Here is a 20,179-nt window from a genome sequence, read left to right as displayed (position 1 = left end):
ACAGGTGTAACAGCTGCAGGTGTTCCTTTACATGCAAAAGTGAAGAAGCGTTCTGAGAGGACAAGTTACCAGATTAAGGAGGACATTGTAACAGCAGCTGACGAGTTTATGTGCCAGGCCAAAACTGACAGGCGACGTGTACCCCTCAGTGTGCACATACAAGTAGGGAGCGGGAATAATTAGTAGTTGTTGTCCTGTAAGAATGTGAAGATGACTTGTGTTTGATAGACTAGTGCTAATAACTATATAGTCCACTTACATCACACCAACTTCAGAATCAGTTAAAACAGATTAGTGTGTTCCCTACCAAAGTGGTAAAACTTCTATTTATTATAGACTATACTCACCCTCCACTTTATCAGCAACACCTGCCAACCACCTATACTCACACAAACTGGTGACCAGTCAGAGAGCTATCAAAAGCTGTGCGTGCGTCACGCCATAGTCTCTAAGTGTACTATACTAATAAATAAATGCTTCGAATAAAGTGGGTGATGACTGTGTAGGGGGAAATGAAATCATTAAAATCTATCGACAAGCAAAGCGCTTCCAGTGCGCCACGTGGGGCATCTTGTGCCCTGGAGAACACTGCCATCTATAGGTGCATGTTGGAAATGCCCTTGACTGACTGGAGGATTAAATACGTGTAAAACATATTCATCTTTAATCGTACATGTCGAAGATGACACAAATTACATAACATCTTACATAAATAATCTTTAATCCTCGTGTGCTTTTTCGTTATTTCGTAAATCCTGAAGGACTTTTAATTGCATAACTGCCGGGAGGAATTGCGCCACTTCCGTTTCTAGGGCGGGGTAAGGAGGAAGTGGCTGAATATGAGGAAGAGGAAAGTGGGCTGAAGCGTTACTGGAGCGCGAGGAGGCTCGCGTACCGCGTCTCGTCGATTCTTCGTTTGCTTTTTTTTCGTCGGCTCGGCTTTTCTTTTTTATTGTTGTGTTCGTGAGATACCAGAACACGAGCCGTCGTTTCTCCAAAAAAACGGGGACAAAATCCGATATATTCTAAAAGCAAAAAACTAAACAAAAACTAAACGAACCAAAAAAAAAAAAATCTGTTCACCGCCTCACCGTCCCCGCGCGCTAGCGTCGTGTCCGTTCACCGAAGAGGCTCGCGCTCGCACTACCGTGGGGCCAAAGGTCGTTACACGGTAGATCTTAAGTAGTAGGCTCGTGTGTGGCTGTCGAGCGCGGTTTATTACCCCCGGGGGGGTCACTCTGGAGTCCGGATTCTGCTGCTCTGATTTGTCTTTGACTAACGAGCTGGTCTGAGCGCGCGCTGGGCGTCGCTTAAAAAAAAAAAAAAAAAAAGCAAGTGGGATTTTGCTAATTACCAGTAAAACTGCCCCCGGCTGCAGTGGTCTAGCAGCAGCAGGCGGCTCGGTGACGGGAAGGCTTGCAGGTTTGTTGAGGAGCTAAAGCAGCAGTGATGGCCGGAGTGAACAGCGTCGAGGCGGTGAAGCGCAAGATTAAAGTCCTGCAGCAGCAGGCAGACGAGGCGGAGGAGCGCGCGGAGGTCCTGCAGAGGCAGGTGGAAGAGGAGAAGCGCGCGAGGGAGCAGGTAACGACCACGTCCGGTGGGGGGAGGGCGCGAGGCGGTTAAAAAGCCCCGCAGTGGCCGCTTCCCCGGGCGCGGGCCTGTCTCGCCAAAGGGCGCGGGCGCCGCGCTCGAGGTGTGGGTTCCGGGTGCGTCAGCGCGGTGGAGAGGGAAGTGGCACGCGGAGCTGTTGGACTGGTTGAATGGGTTGCGTAGAGAAGGAGGTGGCGGCGTCATCTAGTCGGATTTGCCCCTCCGGCACTCGTAGCGAGTGCAGACTGGGGCAAAAGAGTCAGAGCCAGCTGCCGCCGGAAGTGCGCATACCAACTGACTGTAGGGCTACGAGTCAGAGAGGAAGTGGCGCTTTAACTGCTGCTGTCCAGCGTTGGAAACTGCACGTGTAAAAACTGGGAATGCTCTTGATTCGTTCGTTCTAACCGGGCATCTTCAGATCTCGGTGCAGTACCGGGATTGGGAAGTTATTCTAAATGTGTGTGGTGATAATCTCCCCCCACTTCCCCTGGATTAGCAGGTGGGCTAAGAGTTAGTGAACACTTATTGGACAATGCGTTTGCTGTCTCCACGGTGATGGAGTATGAATTAAATGGGGTTGAGTTATCTTGGCGAGAGGTCCGCCCCCCACGCGGGCTGTCATTGGCTCCTGTGCCGTCACCATGGCAGCGGCGTTTCCCTGTCCTGGTCGCAACTCTTCTTTCACACGGCCACACTGCTGCTTTTGTTCGTCATATTTAGAACTTTGCTTATTGTGTTTAAATGCTGGGCTGCGTGTTTCAGCCTACTTATGCACATACCAGAGCCTCCCATCTGCTCAGGGTTCTGGCAGCAGAAATCTCCCCCGCCCCGCCCCTCCGTAATTCCTATCCATCTGGCTTCCATTTTCCCTCTCTGAACGGTCCCTTTTTGTTTTTGAGTTTTGTGCTGGTACTCGTGTTCTCTTAAGAGGTGTGACCCAGTCGAGGTATACCCCGGTCTGTGACGGCTCCGTTAAACACGTTGAAAGGTAGCCGCGCGAGGGCAGCGGCACCCAGGCTGGCGGTGCGTCCCCCGTTGGTTCTGATCAGGTTCCCACACGCCTCTGTCGCGTCTGCACCGACCTGGCAGCAGATCAGTCTAGCTGGGGCATTCGCTGAGCTTGGTGCTCTCTAGTGGTTTTGGTTTTTATTTTATGATATTGTGTGTTCTCACTGTGTAGGCGGAGGCGGAGGTGGCCTCTCTGAACAGGCGTATCCAGCTCATCGAGGAGGAGCTGGACCGGGCCCAGGAGAGACTGGCCACAGCACTGCAGAAGCTGGAGGAGGCAGAGAAGGCCGCAGACGAGAGCGAGAGGTGGGTGGGAGGACCGGCCGCGCTGCCCACGGCTTTGGTCCCGTTCCTTCGGCCGAGGCGCTTCGCGTGCCGCTTTTATGTATGCGTGCTGCGTGCCTTGGTTTCCCACAGGACGCTGCGCCTGCTCTGGTCTGATGGGGCAGGCTGGGAGCATGGTGTCCCACCACCACCATATTACTTCTGTGTTTTTGTTTAGTTTTTTTTTTAAACATGTACACCCTGTGTGTGCGCGCAGTTCCCCGGAACCCAATGAGTCTCTACAAGCACCGAGATAAAAACCAAAGGCTCTTAATTGATTTTACGTCTGGTAATTTGAGCGCGAGACTCTTCCAGAAGTCTGATCTCCCTCCAGGTGTTTTTTGGTTTTCTTTTTTTTTCCTCTTTCCCAACTGTTTACTGGCTGGACCTGTCTGTGCGACGTGGTCGTGATGTGTGCGTCTGTCTGTCCGTCTCTCTCAGAGGTATGAAGGTGATCGAGAACAGGGCCCTGAAGGATGAGGAGAAGATGGAGCTACAGGAGGTCCAGCTGAAGGAGGCCAAGCACATCGCTGAGGAGGCTGACCGCAAGTACGAGGAGGTGAGACCCTGCCCTGCCCCGCCCTGCTCCAGGCCAAGCTCCTCCCACTTCCTGTTTCTCTAACAATGTGTGCGTGTGCACGCAGGTGGCTCGTAAGCTCGTCATCATCGAGGGAGATCTGGAGCGCGCAGAGGAGAGAGCCGAACTTGCTGAAGCGTGAGTCAGGCTCTCTGCTGTTTTACACACAGGCGCACCACACCCCACCCAACACGCCAACACGCACCCCAGTAGTTCTCAGTGGCCTAGATCATAGTGTCGGAAAATGGTTCCCACCTATTTTCAGTTGGCCAAGCAGTTTCAGCGTTGTGTGTTCCACACAATACTGACTCAGTGCTTTGTTTGCAGTGACAGCATTTGGCTTTTCCTTTATGTGCAGTGTCCTGCAGCATGAGTCTCCAACACACATCTACATCACCACCATTTTAACGAGCACAGTCGGCATGTCGCACTGAGCTTTTAAACTGGGGGGGGGGTTTCTGACCTCTCCGCATGCGGCTGACCTTTGTGCCCCTCTCTCTTAAACGTCTTTCAGTTCATTCTGAGCTTCAAAGCCGCCATCAGAATGGTACATGCAATGTCTGAATCTTTAAACATAGCTTTCTGCCTTACATAATCTAAGCACAAGGATTCCCAGAATTTGTTTATTTATTCCATGGACACCATAAAAGCGGGAATGACTAAATCTTACCTGTGCTTCCTCCTTTTTTCTCATTTTGTGTGGCTGGTCCGTGCATGTTCCGGAACTCCCTTGGCCCCGCCCACCCATCCCAACCTGCATGCGCTTTGGGTCACGTGACTGCCCTCCCCCCCACCCCCTATCCCCCCCAAAACAGCAATAAACGCCGTTTGGAGGACCTGCTGAGGAATTACGACCAATCGCTGAAGACGCTGCAGGCGGCCGAGGACAAGGTACTGGCCCGGTTCTGTTTCCCAGCAGGCTCCTCCTACAGGTGCTGGGTATTGGCGCCGAGGTGCGCTGGGCTGTGGGTTTCTGTAGCATCAGGGGGTGTCGTGCCCGGGTACTGAATGGCCTCTTGGAGGAGAAAGGTTAGAGTTTCAGGCAGGTGTTTGAAAAGCGTTCCCCCCCCCCCCCAGCTGCTCTCTCTTCTCATCCCTCCTGCTCTGTGCCGATCGCTCTTCCTCTCGTCCGTCTTCTCGTCTGCCTCTTCGCTAGGTGAATGATCTGTGTGCGGCATGCATGAGGTTACCTGTGCGCTCACACACACACACACACACACCCCAACGCTGTATGGATTTGGTTTTTCACCCAACAAAAATTGCTTTGGCTGTGTTCATGTTTATATTTCACCTGCCTCTGTGCCTAATGTTTTCCTATTTGCAACTCTTAAAATGATTGTCAGAAGAGCGTTCCTTTTGATCGAGAGTTCCACCCAGATCATGCACTAGCAATCCACAGTGGAATCATTTGAGACTTTTTTTTTTTAAGTCTAATTTGTTTAATTTGTTTTTTCTTTTGTGCCATCCCATCACTCGCTCTCCTGTGCCTTATTTGTTCCCATAATCCTCTCCTTCTGCCCCCACCCCCTTCACTGCGCTCTCATTTTTCTGCCCTTTTGTCTTGTTCCCCACCCTCCCCACTCTCTGTCAAACGCCGAAACTTAAAAACTACAGCAAATGTGCGGAATTGGAAGAGGAGCTGAGGAATGTGACCAATTCCTTAAAGTCCCTGGAGGCCCAGGCTGAGAAGGTAGGAGGGAGGGCAGCTGAGCTCTGCATGCTTGTGTGTCCTAGCGGACCATCTTGCAAAACGTATCTGAACACGTCTGAACGTTGTCTTGTATTAAAGTGTTTAAGCTGATGGCTGCTAAGAGATCTCTTGTGCAGGAGCTGCTGGAGTGGTGCTGGGGGCCACCCATGCTTATCACTGCGGCCCAAGCAGCCTTGCGGCGTTATCAGAAGCCCCCAACGGCGCCGGGCCTCTGGGCTCTGCTCGTGTGCTGTGGGAAGTGCCTGTTGTCTCGCTTCATTCTCAGACTCGCTAGAGAAGTTCCCAGATTTTTTTTTTTTTTTTTCTCCATATTTTATTTTTATTAGTGAATTTAACAATTTTCTTTATTTGTTTACATTGCATTAAAATACAGATTTTCAGTTGATTTTATAAAAAAAAAAATTTTCCCCTTATTTCCTGCCCATTGCTATGTGCTAATGTTGTGCAGTAGTCCATGCCATGTGTGGGTTTCCAACCCCCACATACGAACCGGAGAAGTTGCCATAGAAACCCGATAAGCATTTCCACCTTTGGAAATGGGCTCGGTGGGAGACGGCCTTCGAAGTGCCGTTTGTGAGAACGTAGCAGAAGGTCTCCGAGGCGCTTCATCTGGCTGGGACGCGTATGGCGTCGTAGCGATGTTCTAGGCTTGTAAAAGGTCTCTCTTTTCTGTCTGTCTCAGGCATGTCTCCTTTAAGAACGCGCTGGAGCCTGTTTGTACCTGACCCTGGCACGCTCGTCTGCATACCAGACCGAGCTGGGTAATGGCTGGGGTGGCCAGGCCTTCCAACGCCACAGAGCAGCTTCACGTTCCCAACTAGAGCCTTGCCGCGTAATTTGCCAGATCGTGCCAAAACGTGGCTTCAACACTTAGAAATTACATTTGAACTATGAATAGACACTGCCAGAGATCGGGATTGCTGCGTGACCTAGTTAGAGGTGTTCAGTGCCTGGGTGGGTGGAAATGATAGCAGCAGAGCTCCTTGGATCTGCCCATCGCCCGGTGGTCCAGAGGAAGAACGCGTGCCACCTCTGACCGGTGATGTTTGTTTGTGACTTCTACGGACTGCGTTTAGTGCCACAGATGTCTGGGTTCACAGCTGGTTTCTGAAGCCTGCTGAGCCCGGGCCGATGCTACACCGGGTGGTTCTGTACTGCAGCAGGTCTCCCAGTGCTCGAGGGAGAATGTTTATTAATACTTTTTTGGTTTCGGTTCTCTTTTTCTTTTCATGAAGCAACTTCAGTACTGCGATAAGGCAGCCGCGCCCTATAGTCACGGGGACGGCATACGTGTTCGAGTGTGATATTTGAAACATCTGAGGCATGTTAAACGTTTGGTTCAGAATGGGCCAGTAGGTTACGCGCGAGCTGCCTTAGGGTGGGTTGGGCCTGCTAGAAATCAGCTTCTTGGATGAGGGAAAGAACGGTGTCCCGCCCTGGCGCCAGGTCCCGGGCGGAGCATCGGCTGCGAGGTTCTCTGATTGGTTGTCCGCTGTTCTCCTCTGCCTGCAGTACTCCCAGAAGGAGGACAAGTACGAGGAGGAGATCAAGATCCTGACGGACAAGCTGAAGGAGGTAGGCTCCCGGTCCTTCATTGCAGGCCCCACCCACAGCTGTAGTGCTTGGACGTGCGCTGCACTGGTCCAGTGGCGATACCCGTGAACCCGTGACCAGTGCAAACTTTTAATTGACTGAATCTTGCTGCACTCTTGAGCCTGAAAGCCCCTGGGAACATGTGGGCAGACTTTCTACTGAAACTTGTGCTTTTAAAGTCTTGTCTCACGAGTGACTGCTTCAGACTGTGTTAAAGACCATATAGTTAGTTGCTACATATGATGGATGCATACGGACAGACAGGCGGCACGTTTACAATCTGAATATTCTGCTTTGGGTGTGTCTGGTTTCTCCTGCAGGCAGAGACCCGTGCTGAGTTTGCCGAGAGGACCGTGACCAAGCTGGAGAAGAGCATCGATCATTTGGAAGGTAGACTACCTCCACGCATGCACCCACCCTGACAGCTCTGTGTACACACCAGCCGAAGTACGCGGCTGTCAACAAAGAGTTAAAGATGACCTTGACTGCCTTGACGTACCCCTAATGTGTTTGCGTGCACGCGTGTGCACAGGATTGAGCTGCATGCGGCCCTCCTCTCCCTGATGAGAGAACCCGACCCCATCGTTCGCTCACAGTCAGGATGGCAGTGTCCTGTCGGAATTCTTGGAGTGTTCTGAGCAGCTCCATGAATTCTGCCTGTCCGCAGGCTCTGTCCTCCAGACGGTTTCGTGCTGCACGTGTCTGGCTGTATTTTTCAGTGCTTGAGAGAAGATCTCGGAGATGGTCATCTGCTAGCTCGGGTTGTCAGTTTTTCCTCACTTCCTTTTTCAGTCATTGTGGACCAGTGTCACCATGACGATGGCACAACAGACAAACAGATCACTTCCTGCCCAACATAACCCCCCCCCCCCCATTTTTTTCCCTTTCTAAAAGATTGTTGGTGCGCTTTTATTTTGGAAACCATTACGCTTGCGACCCAAGTTCCACATTGCGACTCTCGCGTGTCGAAATGTGATGGCGAGGGGAAACGGTGGGAACAGGCCAGTCCTCACGTGTCTGTGCAGACCCTGGTGCTGGGCACTTGGCCAGCGTGTCGGGGGTGTGCTCACTCAGAGGTCACGGACGTGCTTCACGTCACTTTGCAAAATGATTTCCACAGTGGCTTGAGCAGGTTTTCCAAAACTTGCGTAAGACACGGTGATGTAAACCATTGATCCTCCTCTCCTGGGTGGGGTTACACCCTCGCTCTTCCTCCACCCCTCTCCTGGGTGGGGTTACACCCTTGCTCCATCCCTCTCCATTGATCCTCCTCTCCTGGGCGGGGTTACACCCTTGCTCCACCCCTCTCCTCTCCCCACACTCCTAAATGGTGAGCTGAGACTGATTCCTTTTACGGTTAATGCTGTATCTACATCTGTTTCTCTCTCTCTGGTTGTCTTTCCGTAACCCTTTCTTTCCCTCCTCTGTGGCACAGAAATAGTCTGCTTGGTTGGGATTCTGGGTCAGTGTCTTTGACCCACTTGTCGTCGTCACACCTCTAAAGATGGTACACGGGGGAAGATGCAGACTCGCGGCTGCCTGCGTGTACTAGCTTGGCAGTGCAGTGTTTCACGGCAGGCGTCTACGCGCTGCACTCGACCGTAGCCCCTAAGGCTGCAGCCCCTCCAGAGGTCTGCCTTGCCCCAGTGCCCTGAGAGATGAGCACGCACCATGCACAGCGAAAACCTACCCACAACTCACCTGGCCACTAGGAGAGGTTCCAGACGTGCTGAAGCCCCATCATGATTTTGCCACGTTGTAATGATGTGCAGTGCTTGACTGTTAAAGCACGCCCGCGCACACACACACGTCTGTTCCCAGTCCATGGAGTAGCCCTTCTCTGAAAGGACCCCCGATGACACAAGACTCACGGCAAGGTCATGCAGAATTTAAATGCAACAGTCCTGTAGATCAAAGGCTGTGTTGGTTAATTTTTTAGCTGATTGTTACAAGTTTCTTTACCTGAGGGATTTTAAATTGGTTTTCACACGTGGTGTTGTGGGTCTTTGATAGTTCAGTGTCCTTTCAGTTGAAAAGTTTAGAATGAAAGCTTTAAAATGAGATTTGAGATCCTTTTGTGTCAGTCTATCCCTGTTTCAGCTTTAACTTAACTGGATTTTTTTTTTTTTTTTAATCCTATTTTAAATGTTGTTAGAGGCCATTTTCGGTCCTCGGGTATGCGAAGCCAAAACTTGAGTCGAGATCTGCAAGGATCCCTTTCACGCACGAAAGCAGCGAGGCTTCAGTCGTAATCGTTCGCACTCTCCAACTGTAGCAACCGTGTACAATTATGCGTTTAAAAAGCAGACAAGTAGTCGGATAAGCAACTGTCCCTGTCTCAACTCACCAGAGCAGAAAAGGTTGGCTGGGAAAAACCCCAGGAAAATGTCTACCTCTGACAACGATGCTTTAGTGTTGATAAAACGTATGCCCTGTAGGCACTGCCAAGGTTTGGGGAAAAAATGATTAAAAAAAACCAAAACAAAAAAAAACAGTTGAAAGGCTGTACCCTGGTACGGAGACGGCACCACCTGCACCACCCTCGGGCGTTGGTCCGGGTATTCTGCCTCCGTCCGGAGGCTGGCAACTCCTCACCCTTTAGCCTTGTGTGGTGTGTTACAGAGAGGCTCGCCGCGGCCAAAGAAGAAAACGTGAAGATCACGGCCACGCTGGACGCCACTCTGCAGGATCTCAACAACTTCTGAAGGCCTCACACGACCGCCAACCCCCCCTCCCCCCCCCAAAAAAAAACGGGGAAGAAAATTACCCATCTGTACACCCCCTCTTCTTTTTTTGCTGGGTGGCTGATCTTGGCTCATCATGGGCAGGTTGTATTTTTGTAGTGTTGGCACTTGGCTCAGTTCCTTAACCAGCTACTGCTCTGATTTTGAAGGGTGTGTCACCCCTCCCCCCCACACTTTGTCTTCCCTCTAGCTTTTTGTGTAGGCTTCGCCCCCTTTTCATTAAATAGGGTTGCATCTGTTGAAGCAACAGTCGGTCATGTCTTGAGCTTTCATGTGTGTTGAAATACATTCCTTATTTGATTCATTTCCGCAGTTGCGTGTGATTTTAGGTGACATGGTAGGACCGCTCACATCTCTGATCACCGGTGTGCTGGGTTTGGTCTATTGTTGGGTTTCTAGTTTCATAGTGCAATATTAATGCAACAGAGTTGGAAAAGTCACTCTGCAAAACTCACCCCAGCCTTTTTGTTTTTTTGCTGTGCATCTTCTGTGCCAGTGCCATGTGGGACCATTTAAATTGCTTGGCCATACATTTTTACTTTAGTAAAGGGTTGATGTGAGTTTCATGTGTGTTTAATGCTCTCAGATTTTCTTTCCTTTTTAGTTTTGTCTTGTTTATTGCAGAAAGAGCCACAAAAACTACTGGACCAACTCTTTAGAAACGGTTTTCATGGAACATTTCCATTTCTTTCCCACCAAGGATTTCGGGTTTAGGCTCAGAGCAACACCAAGGGATCAAAAATTGAGCTTGGCCTGACATTATATATAAAAAAAACCAACAAAAAAAAAAGTTGAATCATGTTCACTTTTTCAGCCTTTGGCCTTCTTCAGGTGAAGGTGCTTTTTCCACTCCCCTCCAAAGGTGACGAAAGGGGTTGTAAAGATTGGGAGAGAGGCGGGGCTTTACATTCCACTGCCAAAAAGGGAGAGTAACGGGCCAATAGGGAGGGAGAGTGGGGCTGAACGAGCCTTAGGTGTCATCTGAGCGTCTCGTAGGTTATTCTCTGCAACGAATACCCTGAAACCAATAGAGTTAAATAAGCCAAGAACCTTTTTAACTGGAACATTAATTGTGACGTTAAAGATGTAAACATTTTGCTATCAAGTTTCATTGTAATAATGACACAATCAATTCTTTTTTTTTTAAATAAAGTACCATAATACCAATTAACTGTTCTGAGTGTTTTGATTTATTTCTAAACGTCTATGAATTGTCATTCTACACATGCTTAATTCCTGTGTTCATGTGCACAATGGCTGACGTGAAAGTAATACAAGATGACAGGCCTGCGCATGCTGAAATGGAGTCATAGGCAGGGGTGTCTGATACGCCAGCATGCTGACACAGCGTCTGGTTCTTCAGTAAGTCCTGAAATGTCAACACTCGCCCTCCCATTTCATTTCGAGCTGTCTGAGCCTGTGTTTGAGAGAGGTGGCTTTGTTGCATGCTGAAGTCATCACCCTGCTGCACTTAGCAGATGAGGTTTGGGTCCAAGTGGCAGACTTGATTTATACATGGTGCTTCTGGTAAGAAGGGTGCTCGAGTCTGCTGAGGAAAAGGGGACCTCAAGATTACAGAGTAAGCACCATCTGATTCAGAGACTAGTTTTTACTCTCCTACCTTACCATCAGCTACTGAATTCCTAGTCTAATGAGTTACCTACTGACCTCAGCGCTGTTGGGCAAGCTTCTACTACATGACTAGTTGCAGAATTTGAAGAAGTGAACCCTCTGTGTGTTGTGGGTAGCACCATTCACATTTCACTTCTTGAATGGGGTTTTCCCAGTTTCACTTGTACTGGTACAGTGGGGGAGGGAGGTCTAACTGGTAATGTGATCATAAGGTCTACTTTCAGCACCAAGAGTCATAGGCCCCAAATTGTTACACAAGCAGTATTTTGGCCAGTAAGAGTTCTTTACAAATACACACAGTCATCTTAACCACAGGCTGTTGGTTAAATATTTTCTAGAAAACAATGTCTTTGTTCCTGCCTTATCTTCCATGAACACTTTGACAGGTTCTAATTAAGCTCCAGAAAAGGCCCAGCTGCTGTTCATGTGCCCTGCTACACCGCCTAGTGTTTAGTAAACACCACCTGCGTGTTTATTACAGAAACGGCTGATGATTCTCAAGATAGTGAAATACAATCCTGGCGGTACGAGTAGTCCGGAAGAACAGGTTACAGCAGCACGCTCCCCACAGGTGGGGTCCATCCTCACTCTCCTCTCTGATGGATGCCATCTCTTGAGTCCTGTGTTTTTGCCTTAATCAAGGACAGTAGTCCCTCCAGCTGTTGGTCAAGGAGATTGGCATCTCCGTTGTTGGTCAGGATCCAGTCGAAGTCCACCCCCTGATCCAGGCCGCATTCAGACTCGGCATCGTCTACTCCTGAGGAGCAAGAGGAAAACGTCGTGATAACGTCTGGGTGGAGTACAAACACCCAGTTTACTTTGTGGTTTCTGACTAGCATTAAGGTACAGCTTTCAAAGGCAGATTAGACAAAATTAAACTAGCATTTAGGAAATGCAGATTAAAAAGTACCAACAGTGGTTCACCATTGGTGCTGCAATTTAATCTGAGACTAGACCCACGTCTGGGATTCCGTCCCTTATGTTTGTAATGTCTGAATCACAGAATTGCTCCATGACAAAGTTCCTTCACGGACTGGGTGTAAAGGAACACGTAACCAGTGATGTGATCGGTTCCTGACTGAGCGTGACCCGGGCTGTTCCTGCAGTCCTTAGTTGGGCGCGCTCCTACCTGCGGTGAACCTCCAGCCCCTCAGGGCTCTGGTCCGCTCCGACGCCTCCACTCGCACGCTGACGCACTGCTGCGGATATTCAGTCCAGAACCACTGCAAATCGGACATCCGCCGACAGTCACTCACGACCTGAGTCAAGGAAGACCGTCACATCAGGTCTATATTTTATATAGAAAATTCTTTTCTTTTTTTTCTTCTTTTTTTTTTACAATCATACCAAGGTATGCAACACAAATTCAAATTAGTCGCAGTGCTTTGGTTTATTCTGGCCAGTTTTCAGGCCAATCCTAAACTGAAAAGGATGGAGGTTACCCACATGCTGCACGAAGCAGAGATCAGACCATAATGTTCTTACCAAGTGTCCTATTGTACAACTGTTCATACTGTTCATGTTTCTGACGCTGGATAAACATGGACAGTGTTCACTGTTCATGACCGGTCGGGTCATTCGACATAGACACCGGTGAACGCTCGTGAAGGGCTACGCACCCACACCGGCCGCGTGACTGCCGAAACGGCCAGACGGCAGAAAACCCCCGGGTCCTGCTGCCGCCTGCTCTCGCCCCACCGGATCATATCAGCCCGGTACTCCTCCTTGTACGGACCGGCCCCCAGGAGCTGCTCGTAGTCCAGACCCCGTTCCTGAGGAGGGACAAGGACGGGGGAAGCAACAGCACCTTGTTGATGATGATGATGATGATGATGATGATGGGAGCGTTTTCGGCGTGCTGACTCACGTGCGCGTACCGCTCCTTCAGCGGCCCCGAGAGTGTGAGAGTGCGGCACAGGTCCGGGCCCAGTCTGCAAAAGCGATGAATACGAGCAAAACTGCAAACAGCAAAACTAATTCAGGAACAACAACCCCCCCCCAAAAAAATAGAAGAAATACCGACTCACCTTTTTTGGATTAAATCAGTAACATAGTCCTTGCCCGACTTTCGCTTCCCGCTGAATAACAGAATAAGTTTAGGCTGCAGGGTTGTCATGTTTAGACAAAAACCTCTTTGCTGGAACCCACGTTGTGTTTTTCCTGTAGAACAGCTCCCTGTGAAGGAAGGCAGGCTTACCGTAAAACATAGGTGAGAGAGGTTTTAGGTAAACATTACGATGGATGTTTATATTAAATTTGCCTACATCCTAGTCTGATATACTAAAATAAGTTTTTATAACAATCTAAGTACACAGTAGACATCTACATTAAACTATTCGAAGGGGGAAGTTCGTTATTTTCTTAAGGCGAGCATGACTGTGGCTTTACGGTAATCGGAAAAGCGTCACACCATGAACAGTTGTTTGTTCACAGTGCCTACGACAATCAGATGAAAAAGGCCACCCCCTCCAAAAAAAAACGTTTATAAATAATGGTATAGAAATACCAAAGCAATACTTTAGAATATTATTTCTAGATATAAAGTGTGGTCTTGGTAAACACGCATACACTAGTATATCTGTTGTAAACATTAAGTTGTTATTTAAAACGCCAACTAACAATGTTCCACCACATCAGTCATGTTTTATACTCTCGGTTTTGTTCTGAATAGGGGACTTTTATTTGTGTAGTTTGGCTAACAATAACCCGGAAGTAATAGAACGGTCGTCTGTTTGTCAACAGGTTTGTTTTGATTAGCTAGGTTAGGTTCGCTACATTTAAACACTCCGAGCAATAAGTTAGATAGTTAAAAGATTTTCTAAAATAAATGTAGGTTTCGACTATCAACTGCAGTCATGAACGGGAGCTGTAATCCTCTCCTGGATAAAGAGGAGCATGTTTTAAAGCTTGGCGAGAGCTTTGAGAAACGCCCGAAATCGTCCTTCCACACGATTAGATGTACGTTATTCACGCTGTATTGAGTTCTGCTGGTTACGTACCCAGCTGTCCTGGGTCGCCTGATCCTTTTCTTATTCCGGTGCTATTTCGGTATAAATGACTACTATTTAAACTTAAAGATCGTAATAGGTCAGTAAGAGCGGATAAACAAGTCGCTGTTTGCTAAGTTTTAGGAGGCTAATTAATTTGCGGTCACCATAGCAACTAGCCCGGCTCTTCGCAAAGATTTACTCGAGTAATGAGATCTGTACGAAGTGGTTGGGGTTTAGTCATTCATGTCTGAGTCGGTGGCCTTGGGCTCTGTGGGTTCAGTTCTAGGACTTCCAAGCGTTTGTTTCTGGATCTCGCGACGTTCAGCCAACGTCTAATGCAGGAAGGTTTCAGTTTAGTGTTCCTTCTTCTGACTTGCTAATTTACAGAGAGATTAAACAGGTCTGCAAAATAAAAGACCACACTTTTAGTTTAGGGCGTTTGCCTCCATGATTAGTGAATATTGCTTTAATAAGATGTGGGGTGCGGATAACTATGCAGCAGGACAGTCGGATTTGAAGTCCTGTGTTTACAATGACATCCTTCCTTCCTTAGACGATTTCAAACCTGCATCCATCGATACTTCCTGTGAGGGTGAGCTGCAGGTGGGCAAAGGAGATGAAGTCGCCATTACACTGCCACACATACCAGTAAGTCGCCGTTGCACTGCCGCACCTTCCAGTAAGTCGCCGTTGCACTGCCGCACATACCAGTAAGTCGCCGTTGCACTGCCGCACATACCAGTAAGTCGCCGTTGCACTGCCGCACATACCAGTAAGTCGCCGTTGCACTGCCGCACATACCAGTAAGTCGCCGTTGCACTGCCGCACATACCAGTAAGTCGCCGTTGCACTGCCGCACATACCAGTAAGTCGCCGTTGCACTGCCGCACAAACCAGTAAGTCGCCGTTACACTGTCGCACATACCAGTAAGGGTGCCATTTCCCGTACAATCTCCATAGTCACGTGTTTTGATCTCTCTCTCGAGCTCATGACTTTAATTGCCCGGGCGGATTATTATTTTTGTCCCAAGGGCTCCACCCCTCCTATGACCGTGTTCAAGGGCAACAAGAGGCCGTATCAGAAGGACTGCGTTCTGATCATCAACCACGACACTGGAGAGTTTATTCTTGAAAAGCTTTGCAGCAGCATTCAGGTCAAGAAAACCAGGTGAGTACTGCTTGTGCTTGTTTTGGGACCAGCTTTTTCAGAAGTTGAAAGATACAGATTCAGATATTCATGTAACTTTCTTCCATATGTTGGTTCATTAAATTATAATTTTTAACCACCACTGTGCTTACTGTATGACTTCCTATATGCTAAAACAGTTGTAAACATTTATCCACAGTGATTTACAATTCTGACCAAACACAACTTGAGGGTTAAGGGCCTTGCTCAGGAGCCCAACAGTAGCACCCTTGTGGTGGCGGGGCTTGAACTGGTAACTACCCGATTACCTGTCAAGTACCTTAACCACTGAGCCACCCTGAGTTAGATTGTGTTGTTTTGACCAAATTATTTAGATGATAGATCACATGAATACTTCTACAGCATTTAGCTGATGCTTTTATCCAAAGCAACTTACAATTATGAATGAGCAATTGAGGCTTAAGGGTCTCCACCAGGGGTGGCTTGGCAGTGGTGGGGCTTGAACCAGCAACCTTCTGATTGCAAGTCAAGTACCTTAACCACTGAGCTACCACATTATCCATATTGCCATATTGATTTGGGTATTCCGTCCTCTGTCGGTGCGTCAGAGCTGAAGGCAGCAGTAAGATCCAGGCTCGGATAGAGCAGCAGTCGATGAGGGCCAGTCAGCCCACCGCGCAGTTCCGTACCCCCACCAAGCCTGGCGCTGGGGCCAAGACCTCGCCCACCAAAGATAACCCCTCCCCTGAGCCCCAGCTGGATGACATCAAAAGAGGTGAGCCCCTCCCCTCCGGCAGCCGTGTCTCCTCTATACAGTGCTTCTGTATAGTGTGTTTTCACTTTGGGATTGGTGTTTCCCATGCTCAGTGTTGTAGACCTGTGCTGTTTTCTAGACTGGAGCGTGACTCATGAAGGGTTTGATGGATTGCTCACAAATTAGTTTGGGAAATGTTAGGAAAGGGAACTTCTTAACATTGAAACAGTGCTGTACCCAGCCTTGGGAAAGACTCATTTAAAGAGAAAAACACTAATGTCTTTGACCAGAATTATTAACCTAATTTTAAGGCGCTCTCTCTCTCTCTGTCTCGGTAAGAAACGCTGCTTTTAGAGGAGGAAAATGATTCACTTGATTACAATTAAGAGACTGTTAGTAGCTGTTAAAAGTCCCCACCCAAATTCTCCCTGCTGTCTCTGTCCCGCTCCCTCTGTCTCAGAGCTGCGAGCAGAGGTTGAGGTCATCGAGCAGATGAGCAGCAGCGGCAGCAGCAGCTCCTCCGACTCCGGCAGCTGCTCGGGTAGCGGTGGCGGCGACAGCTCCAGCAGCGACGACGAACAGCAGAGCCCGCCCCCCCATGGCCGGCCCCGCCCCTCGCCCGCCCGAGACGCTGTGGCCAACGGCACGGATGAGCCTCAGAACAGCAACCAGCTGATGAACACGCTCCGTGAGTGTCTGACACGCCCACAACGTGCCCACAAGTGGCCTGACCCCAGCCTGACGGCCTCGGCTTTGAAGTCACCTGGAAAGGCCGTGAATGAACGAAAGATAAACGTTATCTCCATCTTGGTTGTTTGAACTGCTGTGGAAGTGATGGCGTTCTAATTTGCATCATTTTGTTTACTAATTGTCTGCTGGTAACTGCCCTTTGGCCCTTGTTCTCGTGCGTATGTTGTTGTGCGGAACAACACCGACTTGGTTCTCTCTTCTTAGGGAACGACTTGCAGCTGAGTGAATCAGGCAGTGACAGTGACGATGACTGATGGCCTCCTCTCGCCTAGTGCTCTTCTCCTCTCCCGGCAGCATCTCTCCGCCGCCTTGCTTTGGGCTTTTTAAACCCTGCCGGTCACTCTCGCGGCGCTTTTTTGTCACAGTCGTATGTGAAATGTCTACTTTCACCGTTAGCACTGGAGTTCAAAGAGTGCATTTTAATTGGATGTCTATTACAAGGTTTTAATGCGGAGTTGGCTTGGTGTTAAACCTTAGCGTACATGTTAAAAAATGCTTCACCATTAAAGGTGACTGTTGTTATTGACTGTTAAACTGTTGATGTTGGTGTATATATGAACTGTGTTCATGAAGAATCCTTAGTTAATAAGGTGGCACGGCCATGTCTGCCTTTGTGGTACATCTTCTGCCTCGATGCGTCCTACTGTTGCAGTTTTGCTGAGGCAGACAGACACCAGTAACGTATGTTGTAAGAAATGGAAAAACTCTGTTCTAGCTTCTTGACGGCTGTGCAAATTTTCGCCTAAATTGTAGCTTCTAGGTGCAGTGTGTGTGTATAGACCTTAACATGAATGTTGATTGAACTGAAATAACCTGGATGAATCTGGGCTCCAGAGGAGTCTGCATGGTAAGGCTCTGATTCTCGCTCATTCTCTGATATTGTCCTGAAATGGAACTTTCCTTACCTGTCTCTGTCATCTAGTATTAAAGGAGGAGTAAGGATCTGTTTTGTCGTTTTGCTTCTCTGTTAGATCTCGATGAGTTGGTCACAGTGTTCTCTTTAGAACAGCCTTACCTGAGTCACAAAAGGCTTTGATCCACTGGTCACCATTCAACATTTTACTCCTACTACCATTAAAGTTGCATCAGTGTTTTTGTACTTGGTAGAGAAAAAGTAAATGCAAGTACAAACTTTATATCAAAAAGTGATTACAGTTTTTATCGGTGTTACTGGATGTGTTAAGAGGCTGTTCAGAGGTTAATAAGGATAATTAGAAATGCTTTGGCCTCCACAGTACAGTCGCATTGTAATGAGGGTTAATCTCAGCCGATGCGACTTTACCAAAGACTGGTTAAAGTGTGACTGGTCTTTTATACTATGTAGCTTTACCATTCATCCCTTAGTATGGGTGGGTCTTGTCCCATATGGAACAAAATTCCTCGTTCCCTATGGACTAAAATACCGCATCCCCTGTGGAATCAATAAGGGGCAAGATTTGTCCTATAATTCCGTACAGGGCTGTAACCAGGATACATTTTTTTATTGTGGTCCATGTTGTAGAAATGTGATCTAATTTATTTGACACGGAACATGAAATTATTTGCACATACTTATTTTTCCTTTAAACGTTTCCTGTCGGTTCATTTTTTTCATAAACCATTATTATTTTTCCATAAGTGGCTTTGACTCCGCTTGGGAGTCCTGGCACTTTTGGGTAGGCCCCTTCATGTTCCAGCATTACTGTACCCAAGGCAAGGCCCATAAAGACGTGGTTTGACAAGTTTGGTGTGAAGGACTAGGGTGGCTTGCACACAGCCCTAACCTCAACCACAGCCAACACCTTCCGGATGAATTGGAGCGTCACTCTTGCCCAGTATTAGTGCCTGACCTCCCAATTGCTCTTTTGACTGAAGGGAGAGAGGTTCCCGCAAACAATTTCCAAAATCTTTTGGAAAACCTTTCCAGAAGATAGGAGACCGCTAGAGCTGCAAATAGCAAGCCAACTCCATTTTACTGCCCACGGTTTTGAAACGAGACGTCCAACGTATAGACGTGCGATGGTCAGGTGTCTACATACTTTTGAACGGTTCCGGTCCCAGCTAGCAGAGTCACGGCCACAGGACCTTTATTTTGGTAACCTGCATCCAACGTGTGTTGGCATTTCTTGCTTCCCCCGGTCGTTTTCACCGTTAGTGTCAATGCCATGACAACGGTGATGAGAATACACGCTCGTGTGCGATGTGGGACCTGATCAACCGTTAACGGCCGTCGTCTGTTAAAGGTAGACCCCGAGCTCTCCACTTACTCAGCAATAACCGAAGTTGTCTAACATTAGCTTTAGCCGACTCGACGCTAAGTTAGCAGCTAAATTAGCCTAGCTGCGGTAGCTCTCCAGTGAGTAAGCGAGCTAGGCTAACTTATCCTGTTGGTTAGTCGTAGGCTAGCTAAGCTAAGATAATACTGTCACAGCACGACAGCTGTTCGGCGTCTTCTGGGGCTTTAGCTAGACACACACCCCGACAACAGCGTGTTTCTCTCCGGGAGTTGAGCTGTGGAGTCAGTGCCGCTACTGTTGGCTTTAGCTAACGCGGCTAATCTAGCGGTTCATCACGCAGCGTAGCACCTCCCTAGCTAGCCTAGCCTAGCTCACGCACTCCGCTCTGGGTCGCCAGCCGTTCGCTAGACAACACATTCAACAGGCATTTTAATGTTTGAACATTAACGATGCGTTAAACGGGTTTTGATTGCACCTAACGAAAGTATTTTCAACCTATTTAACTGACAGCCTGTTCTTATCCTTAAACTATTTCACTGTGTTCTCTTTTATCCCATCTGAAGTGATGCCATGTTACGGCTGTAACTACTGCCCCGGTGGCATTATTACTTGAAGACGTCAAATTCCCCATGTCCTAGATTATTTTTTATTCCCGTTATCCGTCTCGTTAACCCCCTCCCCCCAGCGCTCCCTCGGGATTAGCCGTCTTGTCCCCGTGTCCTGCCCTGTCAGCAGGACAGCCGCTTACCTGCTAAGGGAATCCACCGATCACTTGAGCCGCCTGCTGTTGGGCTGCTAAACGTGTTGGTGTCCCAGTAGAAGCGGAACGCTTGATCGCCACTTCATCACAAAAGCCAGTGATGTGACCGTCCCTGTTCTGTCCTCCCACAGCAGTGAGATGTCCTTGTTCAAGGCTCGTGACTGGTGGTCGGCGGTGCTGGCCGAGGGAGAGGAGTTTGACCAGGGCTGCTTGTGCGTCGGTGACGTCGACAACACTGGCAGTGGCTACGGTACGCGCCGCGCTGGCTACAGGTTTGGGTTGTGCAGGTGCTGTGTGTTCTAAGCAGTAGGATTTGAACTGAGTGGAAGGTTGGTAAGCCCCTATTGTACTATTCCACCGAGTTCACCCGTGTCACAAGACCA

At 48.7% G+C, this 20,179-nt stretch overlaps 4 protein-coding genes across 7 annotated transcripts in view; 3 read left to right on the top strand and 1 right to left on the bottom strand.

Moving 5' to 3' along the window:
- Window positions 1–834: 834 nt before the first annotated feature.
- LOC113584886 (tropomyosin alpha-4 chain-like) lies at window positions 835–10,714 on the top strand. 2 transcript variants are annotated; one of them, XM_027022106.2, is made up of 8 exons: window positions 835–1,581; window positions 2,771–2,904; window positions 3,364–3,481; window positions 3,567–3,637; window positions 5,114–5,189; window positions 6,723–6,785; window positions 7,124–7,193; window positions 9,426–10,714. In XM_027022106.2, exons 1-8 carry the CDS (start codon window positions 1,450–1,452, stop codon window positions 9,506–9,508), a joined length of 747 nt encoding a protein of 248 aa, XP_026877907.1. In that variant the 5' UTR covers window positions 835–1,449; the 3' UTR covers window positions 9,509–10,714. The 2 variants fall into 2 exon arrangements, with proteins under 2 accessions (XP_026877907.1, XP_035384655.1); XM_035528762.1 differs by lacking the exon at window positions 5,114–5,189 and adding an exon at window positions 4,315–4,390 and having other exon boundaries at window positions 837–1,581.
- pmvk (phosphomevalonate kinase) lies at window positions 10,715–19,876 on the bottom strand. 2 transcript variants are annotated; one of them, XM_027022124.2, is made up of 6 exons: window positions 19,785–19,876; window positions 13,207–13,354; window positions 13,047–13,137; window positions 12,799–12,951; window positions 12,309–12,438; window positions 10,715–11,936 (listed from the first exon to the last, which is right to left on the bottom strand). In XM_027022124.2, the coding sequence occupies exons 2-6, from the start codon at window positions 13,293–13,295 to the stop codon at window positions 11,764–11,766; spliced, it is 636 nt and encodes a 211-aa protein (XP_026877925.1). In that variant the 5' UTR covers window positions 13,296–13,354; window positions 19,785–19,876; the 3' UTR covers window positions 10,715–11,763. The 2 variants fall into 2 exon arrangements, with proteins under 2 accessions (XP_026877925.1, XP_026877934.1); XM_027022133.2 differs by lacking the exon at window positions 19,785–19,876 and having other exon boundaries at window positions 13,047–13,110; window positions 13,207–13,511.
- eaf1 (ELL associated factor 1) lies at window positions 13,896–17,764 on the top strand. Its single transcript, XM_027022084.2, has 6 exons — window positions 13,896–14,137; window positions 14,723–14,817; window positions 15,201–15,337; window positions 15,925–16,091; window positions 16,531–16,758; window positions 17,025–17,764. The coding sequence occupies exons 1-6, from the start codon at window positions 14,035–14,037 to the stop codon at window positions 17,072–17,074; spliced, it is 780 nt and encodes a 259-aa protein (XP_026877885.2). The 5' UTR covers window positions 13,896–14,034; the 3' UTR covers window positions 17,075–17,764.
- Window positions 18,944–20,179, top strand: part of bbs9 (Bardet-Biedl syndrome 9) — a 90,534-nt gene continuing 89,298 nt past the window's right edge. For both annotated transcript variants that reach the window (XM_035528760.1, XM_035528759.1), the window contains exons 1-2: window positions 18,944–19,042; window positions 19,928–20,046. In XM_035528760.1, coding sequence (XP_035384653.1) covers window positions 19,935–20,046 — 112 coding nt within the window. In that variant the 5' untranslated portion in view covers window positions 18,944–19,042; window positions 19,928–19,934. The remainder of the gene's footprint in view (window positions 19,043–19,927; window positions 20,047–20,179) is intronic.

The sequence above is a fragment of the Electrophorus electricus genome, chromosome 7 (genome assembly GCF_013358815.1).
Source record: "Electrophorus electricus isolate fEleEle1 chromosome 7, fEleEle1.pri, whole genome shotgun sequence".
Taxonomy (NCBI): Eukaryota; Metazoa; Chordata; class Actinopteri; order Gymnotiformes; family Gymnotidae; genus Electrophorus; species Electrophorus electricus.
The sequence above is the reverse complement of the archived record's forward strand: the minus strand, read 5'-3'. Positions and strand labels throughout refer to the sequence as shown.